This window comes from Sceloporus undulatus, chromosome 3 (assembly GCF_019175285.1).
Source record: "Sceloporus undulatus isolate JIND9_A2432 ecotype Alabama chromosome 3, SceUnd_v1.1, whole genome shotgun sequence".
NCBI classification, from domain to species: domain Eukaryota; kingdom Metazoa; phylum Chordata; class Lepidosauria; order Squamata; family Phrynosomatidae; genus Sceloporus; species Sceloporus undulatus.
Genome location: NC_056524.1, coordinates 8,440,652 through 8,452,926, shown reverse-complemented (window position 1 = coordinate 8,452,926; position 12,275 = coordinate 8,440,652). Strand labels below are relative to the sequence as shown.

The window sequence follows — 12,275 nt, the reverse complement described above, 5'->3', positions numbered from 1 at the left end:
GCTTATCCTTAATCTAGCCATCTTTGAATGCCTTAGGAGGTACAGGTAGACCTCAGTTGACAAGGTAGGTATGTTCCTGGGCATTACTACTTTAGCAGAAAATTTAGTACCAGAAACCAAAATAACATGGATAGATTAGAGAGAAGTCCCTGTACCACAAAACAGAAGAGCAGTTTAACATGTTTCAGCATATTTTCTTATCTGAAATCAACAAACACACATGTGAAATGAAACAACAAGATCAAGATAAGCCTCTTACAAATAAGCAACAGATGTTCTGAACCTTCCAGAAACCACTTGAAAGTTTCTACCAAAATGTTTTCAGGATCAAAAGTAGAGATCTACACTTAATATCCCAAGGCAGTGGCGTCATTAACTATGGTGTCACCCAGTGCAGGAATAGTGTGCATTCGCCCCTCCTGCTCCTCCATCCCCAGGCTTTCTCCCCTGGAAGGAAGCCTGGGGATGGAACAGCTGGAAAGGGCCGTGTTTGGCTCTCCTGCACTGAAGGGCCCAACCAGGTGTTACCCCTCTTCTGGGATGTAACCCAGTGTGGCCCATACACCCTGCACCCACCCCTCAATGACGTTGCTGTTCTGAGAAGTGGCTTGTGATGCAAGCTTATCTGCTTCCCTATTTTCTCTGTGCTTTGCTATACACTGATGCTCAGTAAAGGATTCTGGAGACAGCTGCTGGACGCAGGCACACACACAGCTACAGCAGGATCAGAGTAGGTTCCCATTCTTTCCCAGCATCGGCTTTCATTGTATTGTTTAATGCAGACACACTGCTGCAACTTAACACTGAAAGTCTGTGTTTCTCCAGCCTTTCCCCCATAGTACTCCTTAACAGTATTTCAAAGGCTATGGTTGATTGGTTCTAACCACTGTTGCCCAGCCTCTCTCTTCACATCCCCAAATACCCATTTTTCTAAGCAAGAATTTCCAGCCGCTTCCTGTTTGTTTGTTTGTTTGCTTGCTTGCTTGTTTGAGGGGGAAGGTTTTTGGGCAGTTTATGGCCCTGGGAGGTTGTGGGAAGCAGAAAGTTGCCCACCTGCTGAACTAAAAGCTGGTCCCATTTTTATTTATTCTCCTTTTCTTGCATTCCAGGCATCTTGCATAAAGGAAATGGGGAAAACCAGTTCATTTCTCAGCAGCCTCCAGTCATAGGGAGCATCATGGGAAACGGAAGGAGGAGAAGCATCTCTTGCCCTAGTTGTAATGGCCTAGCTGATGGGAACAAGCTCCTGGCTCCTGTTGCCTTGACCTGTGGATCGGATGGAAGCCTTTATGTCGGAGATTTCAACTACATCAGAAGAATCTTTCCATCTGGAAACGTCACCAACATACTGGAGTTAAGGTATGCCAGGCTGCCCAGTGAAATCTGGAACCCATTTAAACTACACATGTATTGGCTCTCAATACCTGAGGGAGCACCACTCTGTATATATATCTGCCCCAAGATCTAAGATTTGGAAGGGCTCTCCTCTGTGCCCTATCAGCAGGAGAGATACCTGTCGGAAGACATAGGAGAGACATAGGTGGCACCAGCAGTTGTGCAATGCCCTCCCTTTGGGGCCCAATTGGCACCAACAATGGTATCATTTTGGCACTGATTTTACCCAGACTATGCATGTGCTATGATTGCACTACAGGTTGAGTTTCCCTTCTCTGAAATGCTTTCGATCTAAGGTGTTTTGGATTTCAGATTTTCATCTTTTTATTTTTATGTTTTCATTTGCAATATTTGTATGTCATATATGTACATAATGAGAAATCGTGGATATGGACAAGTCTAAACATGAAATTCATTTATGTTCCATATACACTTTATATGGATATTCTGAGAGGGCAATATTATATAATATTTTAAATATTTTTTGCATGAAGCAAAGTTTGTGTGCACTGAACCATCACAAAGTAAAGATGTCGTTATCTCAGCCACCCATGAAAATAGTTCTGGTTTTTGAAATATTTCAGAATTCCAGATAAGGGACACTCAACTTGTATTTAAAATTTTAAGCAGTTTTAAATTGTCTGGTGTTTTAATTGATAAACCACTTAACATATTTTTAATATTTTCTCAAATCATTGTTCTTATTGTTCTGAATTGCTTTTATTATAAGCTGTCTTGAGATCTTCGGAAATAACACAGGCTATAAATATTTTAATAAAATAAATAATAAATAGACAATTACAGTGCTGGTGTTACACTTCAGCTGCCATGGCAACATCCTATGGATTCCTGGGGTTGGCAGTTTAGGAAGAGGTGTTTAGACTTTTCAGCCATAGAACTCTAGTGCCCCACCAAACTACAGATACCAAGATTCCATAGGATGGAACCATAGCTGTTAAAGTGGAATCATAGCACTGTAATCGTATAGTGTGAACGGGCCCCAGTTCTCTGAAGGCTAATCATGCACAGTGACCATTACAAGCTCCAAAACCTTTATCTCCCAAGATGAGTAACACCCCCCCCCAAAAAAAATTGGCAGGGCAAATTCAATGCCCTTAGCATGTTTTTTCAGTCTTCAGACCATCCAAAAGTCATGTGCACTGCCCAAAATGCCAGCCAGGTGGAACAAAACCAGAACTGGACAGACATTTTCTTTCTGTTCCAAAAAGCAGGTATTTGCTGGTATTAAACAGTGTGGGAAGTCCATGTTTAAATGGTGAGCTGCTGCTCCTAGAAGCTTCCAGAAAATGATTTTTTTTTCCAGCCAGAGACAGAACAATTCAGGGAGTCTAGCAAGATCGAGGACTATAAAAACAACCTGGGGTTCTCATGTGATCATAGAATCACACTTGGTCTTCCCCTGAAATATAGTGAGATGAAGGCTTGGATCTAACAAGTAAAATATCTCCTTTGCAGTTTGTCTTCCAGGAGTGTTGAAAATTAACAGGCAAGCCTGGGGAAAGATCTAATCTTGGACTAATGACGATATATAGAGGATATTCAGGGCATTAGTGGGTCATTCATAACTAGGACACAGTGATTTATATCTCCAAACTCTTCCTGAAGTTGCCTTCTTCCAAGCTGTCCTACCAACTCCCTGTAGAATAGAGCTAAAGTGGAAGACATTGCAAACTTCCGCTCTAGGAAAATGGTATAACACTGTAGGATTGTAATTTTTTGGACAAATGCACAGGCAGTACTAACAGTACAAGGAATAGATTAAAAAAAACACATTTTCTACAATAAAGAGAGCCAGTGTGGTGTTCTGGTTTGAGCATTGGGCAACGAATCTGGAAACCAGGGTTCGATTCCTGCTTGGCCATGAAACCAACTCGGTGACCTTGGTCAAGTTACATGCTCTCAGACTCAGGGGTCGGCAGTGGCAAACCTCCGCTAAACAAACCTTGCCAAGAAAACCCTATGATAGGGTTGCCTTACGGTCGCCATAAGTCAGAAACAACTTGAAGGCATACAATACACCCACACCCACAATATACACCACAGCAGGCTATTCCTTATTGCTAATGATTTGCTAAAATGAATTAGATTAGGTCAGGGAGGCGCCATTGCTCAGTGCAAAATAGTGTACCCTTTACTGGCAAAAGGATTTGCGTTCAACCTCTGGCATCTTCACATTAAAGGATGGCAAAACTGAGTAGGGCTCTCCAGTTGTGAATCTGGACAATCCTGCCACTCAAAGTAGACAATAGTAGCCTGGATGGGTCAATTATCTCAGTCAAAATAAGGAACACACACAGAAAGAGATACCCTATCCTAGAGTCCAAAAAGAGCAACCATAGTTCTGCCAACAAAGAAGCTATAAAGTCACTCCAGTGTGAAAACAGCCTCAGCCATTTCTGTTGCTTTTATGCTTAACTTCCAAGGATCAAGAAATGATAAAAAGACCCACAGGCTGTTTGCCTGGCTGGCCTTGGCTAACAGCCACCCAGGGAAACAGTGGCTTTAGGGGCACAGACGGCTTTTATCTGGGCCTTTTCGAAGTACTTTCCCTTGGAGATGAATGCCATTCAGTGTGGTTTCTTTATTGGAACTCATGGGGGGGTTGTGTTCCAGAAGGGGAAATGGTAGCTGTAAAATGGGGTTTCAGAAAGGGGAAAAAAAAGATTGCAGCAGGGAAAGGTTTGTAACTTTTGTTCAGGAATCTTGAAAGCAGCCTAAAACATTGGTTTGGCTCTCTCCTGTGACCACTTTGTGAGTCTTGCACAGTAAAACATCAAACGACACACCACGTAACTCTGCAGCTGCAAAATTACCTTTCTATAAAACAGAAGCTCACTGACTAGTGGTACAAACAGTTTTTGTTTTATTCAAATTTTCATGCCAGTTCCCACCACAGATCTCATCCAGCCTGTTTTGCCCCTTCTCTTCCCCTCTTCTTATCCCATTTCTGGCTCCTAACATAAAGGAAGCAGGCCATTCTGAATCAGTGCCACATATATAGTCTGTTGGGGCATGGTTGAACCCAGGAAACCACATCAAATCATAGAATCTAAAGAGCTGGAGGGCTCCACAAGGGTCAACTAGTTCAATCCCCACCTGCCCATACAGGAATACATCATCATTATCATCATCATCATCATCATCATTTATTTGTATCCTGACTTCCTCTCAGAATTGGGACTCAGGGTGACAGTACAGTTAAAAACTTGCAAAAAGTAAACATTGAAATAGAATTAAACTAGTCACAATATTAAAACACTTCAAATCACTACTTAAAAGAATAAATGCAAACCTTTTAAAAAGCCATTAAAAACAGTACAGTTTAAAACGATAAGCACCCCCTATCTCATTAAAAAGGCTTTCTGTATTAAAACCTTAAAGCATCAAAAACATGAAGCATTCCTAAAAGATGGCCATCCGACCTCTCTGTGCAAACAAATTTATTCCATCTTCTATATGGCATCCCTTCAGATGTTTAAAGATAGCACTCATTTCACTTCTCTGTCTTCTTTACCCATAGCTAAACATATCCAGCTCCTTAAGTCAGGCCTGAATACCTTTAAGGAATCAGATCCTGTCTGATCTTGAAAGCTAAGTAGGATCTGTCCTAGTTAGCCAAGGAATACTGGGTGCTATCAGCTATATTTCAGAGGAAAGAACTGGAAAAAAACACCTTTTCCTTGCCTAAGAAAATCATATGAAATCCGTGGGGTCGTCATACATCAACAGGTGACATGAATGCACATACACACACATAAGTCATAGAATCATAGAGTTAGAAGAGACTCCAAGATAGGTTCACCCTTGAGTCACCATAAATCAGAAATGCCTTGAAAGTACACAAGAACCACATGTACCAGCCAGTCTAATGTTGGTGTCTCAAGAGAGAGGGTTGTCCTGAATTGATTTTTCCAAAACCTAACAACTCTAGAAGGAGACGATCACAATGAGGTCAGATAGGTGTTGGGGTTTTTGAAGATGGGGATGGGATTAAATGAGATGTGAGGACCTGCCAGAAGAAGACCTTTCACAAGTGTTCTCAATCCTACGAGAAAGGAAGAAGCAGGTCTCTTTACTTAAAGTGGAAGGGAAGGTGGCAAGCTAAAAATAATTGAAGAGTCACATTCCGGGGCAGAAGGTGCAGCTTTGGAGAAAGGAGGAAAATGCTCATTTCAAAAGGAGTTGGAAAGGGAAGGAGAAGCAGAATGATAATTTACATAGAGACATGGGAAAATACACACACACACACACCTTCAGAATGGGAGTGAATTATCAGTTTAATGAAGGAAGCCGAAAAGAATGGGATTGCCTGTCCAAATCTCAGCAGAAACTCATAGCTAAGGAGGGTTGCCCAGACCACCAGAATCAATAAGAAGGCAAGAGAGCTGGAACTGAGAAATGGCACCTATAAAGCTAATACAGAAAGCAAAAGCTGGGCTGAATTCTAAGAATGCAGTTTGACACTACCGGTACTTTAACTACAATAGTTCAATGCTATGGAGTTAAGGGATTTGTAGTTTGTTGGGAAAGATGGGGAGTTTTGGAGATAGCTCATCCACAGGGTCACCATGAGTCGGAATCAACTCGAAGGCAGTTAACAACAACAACAACAGCAAGCGGCACCAGAACTCTCTGACAAAGAACGTGAAATATCTCACAAAACTACAAATCCTATAATTTCATAGCATTGAGCCATGGCAGATAAAGTGTTGTTTAACTGCATGATTTCCTCACTGCAGTTTAAACTTAAATTGGCTTTCCACCTCCACATATACATGGTGGGTGGAAATACATATCATCCAAAAGATACAGAAATAAACAGAGCATCATACCCCATGGTTGCTATGCTCTGCCCCACTTCACAGGTAACTAAAAGCTGCCAAGCAATTACTTTCTCGGTGATGGGTAGCAACGTACAAGTCAGCTTACTGACAAGTAATCTCCGTTATGAAATGTATCAGTGTCAGTCTTGCTACATCTTTATTTATTATTGCCTTGTTGAGTGTGGTTGTTACTGTCAAGTGTTCAGTCTTCTAATAATACTTGGAGTTCACCCACTAACCCTCTCTCTCCCTCCCCTTCTCTCTTTCTTCTCTTCCTCCACCTTTCTTTTTGTCTTCCTTCTGCGCTCCTGTTCTTCTGTCAGAAATAAAGATTTCAGACATAGGTAAGCCAACAAACAGAGAATTTTCACTCTTTTTCCTTGTCTTTACTGCATGCTCTCTCTTTTAAAAAAATGTCTTGTCTCTTGGGCCATTTGTAGATGATTAATATTTTTCTTCGATTATTTAAAAAGTACCTAAAATCACTAGGTGCCCTGCAAAAATTACAGAGAAAACAAGCCTTTCCCATGTAACCTATCAAATGGAGGTGGTTTTAATTAAGGACTTGTCCTTGTGGAATGCTTCCTGCACTTTGGTGGCATTTTGTTGCATTAATTTAAGTTGTCACAGGAGATCTGGATGTCTTCCCTTAATGAAGCATTTTCATTGGAAAGGAAAATTTCAGTTTCTCAGCATACAGAATTTTGTGTTACTTAGGTTGGGAAGGGAGGAATGTGATTCTTTGTGACACTTGTGTGCTCATTTTGTCCTATTTAGAAATGCCTCAAACACATTGGCTGGAATTTATTGTGGGATGTACATCTACATAAATGGATTTGTGTCTGCAGGAAATAGAATTGAGCAGTTTCACGACTTCTGTATTCAGAATGAGACTGCCATAATTTTACTACATAGGGCAACCAGTAAAGTGCCAAGGAGCAAAAAAGCAGCAACTGAAACAAGCCAAGGACAAAGAGGGAAAGTGGGAGGAGAGAGAAACAGGAACATTTTAAAGGTAGTTGAAGGATTAGTTGAGACTGCCCCTGACAATTGGGATGGTTTGTAAATATGGGGCATCTACCAAGATCGTTCTCTACTATCTTGCCCAGTCAATTCCACCTGCTCAAAGAGAACAGGAAGTAACACTAAGAGGTACAGTTGACCCTCCATATCCACAAATTCTTTATCTGTGGATTCATCCATCCACAGCTTGAAAATATCCCAAAAAGATAAATTCCAAAAAGTAAACCTTGATTTTGCTATTTTATATAAGGGACACCATTTCATTATGCCATTTTATTTAATGGGGCTTGAGCATCCATGCACTTTATTATCCATTGGGAGGGGGGGGGCTGGAATAAAATACTAATGGATACCAAGGTCTCACTGTAACATCAACATTGCACTATACTTTCAATCCAAGTCATTTTGTCCTATCCGCTGGTGAGGTCACCCTACAAGAGTATGGGAAAAAATGTCCTAGGGATGCAAGTTTTTACTTTGAATGAAGCTATTGGGGGGGGGGGAGGTGTTTAGACAACAGTGTGAGGAAAAAATTGTAGACCAGCAGCACTAGTCAGTAGGATTCAGTGCCTAGAAGCCCACGTCAACCTTTCTTAGTCCTTACTAGAATTCAAAGATATAGCTGTGTTAGTCTGGAAAATTAGTATGCAAAGTTCCCTTTGCATACAGTTCCTGCTGAGCAACTTGGTTAGTCAACACTTAATACACAATGAATATTAAAGAGGGTGGGAAGGGCATTCATCTACTCACATTTTCTCCGGTGTTTCCTGCACTCCCTCAAAATCTACAGCATTCTCTCCAACTATCCTGATTAAGTTAACTATCCTGCTGTCCCATTCTCAACTGCTTTTAAAATGTCCCAGTTTCCCTCTCTTCCTCCCACTTTCCCCCTTCATCATTGATTTTCTTCAGTTGCTGCAAACTGAAATCAAGGTGCAAAAGTAGTTTGCACTCAGGTATCTCAGCAGAGATACCTAAGTCTTGCTGTGGGTGGGGCTGGTTGCATGTTGGGAAGAAGCACGTGTCTTGAACACACAGTAGTCCTCAAACTTACACTACTCTTGCAGCTATAACAGAAACTTTAATATAAATTCCCCTTCACCAGAACAGTCCCACAACAACCCAAAGTCACAGTCCCAAACCCTTGCCTATCTTAAAGATAGACTTCTTCAGGGCTGGAGTCTCTATTGAGAGCTGGGTCCGCTTTCTCCGGGGCGAATCCGTCTTCCACCCGAATGTTTCTCCAAGGGTTCCACCTCAGCCTTCTCCCACTCCCGCGGAACCAGCCCTGCTTCCCACTTCTCTCCCTTATAGTCCCACCACTGTCCTTCCAGGCTTCCCTTACTTGGTTGTTTCCACCCTTCCGGGTCCTGGTAAGTAAAGTCCCCTTCCTCCTGGGGATTTCGCAATACTACCTCCTCGTGCGGCCCCTGTCCTCGACCACCCGAACGCCTCTGCAGAGGGGCCGGAGCCCCATGCCGCTGTGGGCTCCTCTTTACTATTTCTGTCCCTTTCGCGGCCACCACTTCCCAGTCTCCTCTTCCACGTCTCCCCGCGCTTCTCTGCCCCTCTCGTCTTATCTCCTCTGAGGCTGTCCCTTGCTCCTCCTCCTGCCCTCCTTCTCGCTCCGCCTCTTGCCCCTCCTCCCTTCTCACTTCCCCTTCACTCTCCACCTGGTCCCCATTAGCCCTTCTAGCTCTCTCCTCACCTATATCCACCTCACTACACTTGCCCTTCCTAAACTCAATATATAAATTCCAGGGTTTTCCTGCTTAAAATAGTAGAATCTACTTAGTAATCTTTGCTTGCTTGTTGCCTGGCCACATTGTGATGTAGCTGGGCAACACATGTCGCAGTTTCCATCTGTAAAATGTTGGAGAGTATGCTCCAAAAGGCTGGAGAATATCCAAAACAGTATGAAAAGTGATGCAAGTGGGTTGGGGAGAAAGGAAGAAAAAACAGCAAAAACTGTCCTGTCTCCTCCTCCATCAGCTGAAGCCTCCATTGAGTCAAATACTACTGCAAAGAAGGATGCTTTGTGTCTTTAGAAAGGGGATCACTGAACTCCACCTTTTATATGCCATTTTCTTTTGGGCCAAGCTACTGCATATTTTAAACAACAGCTTGACTTAGAGCAAGGAAAGATAAAATTGTCTCAGGAGCCAGTTCTTGTCCATGGGCCACTAGTTGGCCATTTTGAGATGAAAACACACTTTTCAAGATAGCAAATGTAAGATTTGTAAATATGTGACCTTTTCTTACCACCATCTTTTTCCTACTGGGAGTTAGAGATGTATTTCTTTGCTAATTTCTTTCTCGCTAGAAGCAGCAAGTAATTTTAGTTATTCCTGCTGCTAAGAAGTCTCCTAAAACTGCACAGCTTTCAAAATGTATTTGCAGTACAGGACTTAATTGTGAAAAAATCACATGTGGCTTTTTTTTCCGCACAGAAACCACCCTTTTCTGCTAATGCTGCCTGCTGTGCAGAAAGTGCTCTTTTTATGCAATTGTCCCCATGCATATATCTTGGCCAGAACCCTCTTGGGCCATTAGCACTATGTAACATCAATTACCTGCTTTCCAAGCGGCAGGGAAACAGATCCCCATCGATTGCAGCAGCTGCTGCCCAGTAAGTGGGAACTGTGAAACTTTTATGGTCCCAATGTATCCCCTGATGTAGGACATATGTAGGGATCATGATTACCAAACATCCATGAATGAGTAACTCTAGGTTTCCACTACCATTCCACACAAGAAATCTCTGGTGCAACATGGCATTTTGGCAGGGACCCCACTTCTGCCTGTCGTAAAAGAGATTGCTTTTGGGAAAGAGTTAGAACATCAGTCAACTGCTTCCCAAGCATCAGGGGAACATATCCCCATCAATCACAGCAGCTGCTTCTTAGTAAGTGAGGATTGGGATGGACCAGGCCACGTGTCAAAATGTGGCTGCATAATGATGGTTGGTTACATATTTGTAAGTGCCCAAGTAGATTCCATCCTTTGTATAGAAGATTCTCATTAGGCCAGGATTCTCAGAGTTTACTGACACTAGCAAAACACATCTTTCAATCATTTTTCATCAATTTTTGAAAATTATTTTCATCCCTAAGTGAAAGTGGATATCAGTATGCAAAGGGCTCTTACACCTTTAAGACTAACTGTGCAAAAGAAGTACGTAGAAAGATCTTGCAGCACCTTTGAGACTAACTGAAAGAAAGAAATTGGCAGCATGAGCTTTCATAGACATCAGTCTACATCCTCAAATACGCTATAGACTCATAGATCAAGTCTACGAAAACTCCTGCTACAACTTCTCTCGCACATTTAGTCTCAAAAGTGCTACAAGATCCCTTTGCATACTGATATTTCAAACTAATATGGCTATGGACCTTATGACATGAATACGTTCTCTCTAGGGATCTCTAGGTCCTCCAATATGACTATGCTGGAGAACCTAGAGATTCATAGAGAGAACACTTCTCTAGGTATTTGTAGCTCCTCTAGCACAATTCTGTAGTCAGCGTCTGGTGAAAATGGATGATAGAGTTGCGCTGGAGGACCTAAAGATTCCTACATTAATGTTCTTTTAGGTTTAAAAAATAATGGCGGTTTACAGACCGCCAAATAGTACGTCATCAATACGTACTAGGGTTAGGAAGGGGCGGTGCTTCCGCACCCCCCTAACCCTAGTACGTATTGAATACGTACAAGATGGCGGTGCCCTGTTCATACGGGCGCCGCCATCTTTACGTATCGGACGCTGAGCGTCCGTACGCGTCGCGGGCGTTGTGACGTAGCGAGCGCGCCCCTGGCGCCTCGCTACGTCGCAAACGCGACTTAAAAAGAAGCTCCATTTTGGAGCTTCTTTTTCGGTCCGCGCAGGAGTCGGGCCGTGTGAAGGCTCCGGCTCCCCCGCGGACCTACTGCTGGCGGCGGCAGACCGCCGCAAAGCGGCGGTCTGTACCCCGCCAATGTGTTTTTTTATTTGCAGTTTTTCCACATTTATGAGGGTCCTGTGCCCCTAGCCCTAGAGAATCTAGAAGGCCCAACTGTATAGAGAATCATAAAACCATAGAGAGGAAAGAGACCTCAAGGGCCACCAACCCCATTCTGCCATGCAGAATACACAAAGTATCCCTGACAGATGGCCATCCAGCCTCTGTTTCAAAACCTCCAAAGAAAGAGACTCCACCACCCACAGAGGGAGTGTGTTCCACTGACTTTTTAAAATAATAATTGTGTTAAAAATTATAAAAGTACATATATATGCATATATATAAACACCTATTTATTAAGACAATGAAGAGGACTGCTGTCCCTTTTACGGTGGCGTAGAAGAGGGAATTTTAGCAGGTGGAGCTTCTTACCTGGTGGTGCCACAAGCAACATTAAAGTTCCAGGTGCCTTCTCCAGTTTTGCAACTGTTACCCTGTTGAAGAGCGGCTGAGTTAAAAGTGCTTTGAACATCCTAAGGCAAACAAGGTACTGGGGAATGTCAGCCTATGGTTATTAATGACTCCCCAGCCCACCTCTGGTGATTATGAGCAGCTCAGCAGCTGACTGACATTCAGCCTAGCCTCACCGAAGACAGCAGCAAACCCTGGGGCCTGATAAAAATGGATGGAGGATTCCCACAGGGCACTTTCCCCCACACCCACCACCACCAAAGTGGATGCCACTTGCTCAGGTTGAGTGACGGGCACGCAAATGAAATAACACCCTGCCAGTTTAGCTGTCATTGGGAAGGAATACAGATGGAGCCCAACCTGCCAGGCTTGAGTCGCTGAAGGTCAAAGTATTTTATTTAGCAAGACTCAGTGTCATTTTGTGCAGATGGAATCTGCTCAAACTTTAATAGGGTAAATCACAGGGGATAGTCTGGGATAAGTCAGAAATGCCTTTTTCCTAACCCTTTGTCCCAGCTCCCACCCTCTACACCATTAAGTAAGCATTAATTCAAATAAAGAACAATATGCATTTTCATATTTCCAGCATTGGGAAATGTGGAGT

The 12,275-nt window shown here is 42.9% G+C and overlaps 1 protein-coding gene across 11 annotated transcripts in view; it reads left to right on the top strand.

The window, feature by feature from the left end:
- The window catches only part of TENM4 (teneurin transmembrane protein 4), an 840,211-nt gene that overhangs the window by 759,551 nt on the left and 68,385 nt on the right, over positions 1 to 12,275 (top strand). For 8 of the 11 annotated variants that reach the window (XM_042456125.1, XM_042456124.1, XM_042456133.1 and 5 more), the window contains 2 exons: positions 1,110 to 1,359; positions 6,563 to 6,583. In XM_042456125.1, the coding sequence (XP_042312059.1) occupies positions 1,110 to 1,359; positions 6,563 to 6,583 (271 nt within the window). The remainder of the gene's footprint in view (positions 1 to 1,109; positions 1,360 to 6,562; positions 6,584 to 12,275) is intronic. The other 3 variants (XM_042456128.1, XM_042456126.1, XM_042456135.1) reach the window with 1 other exon arrangement.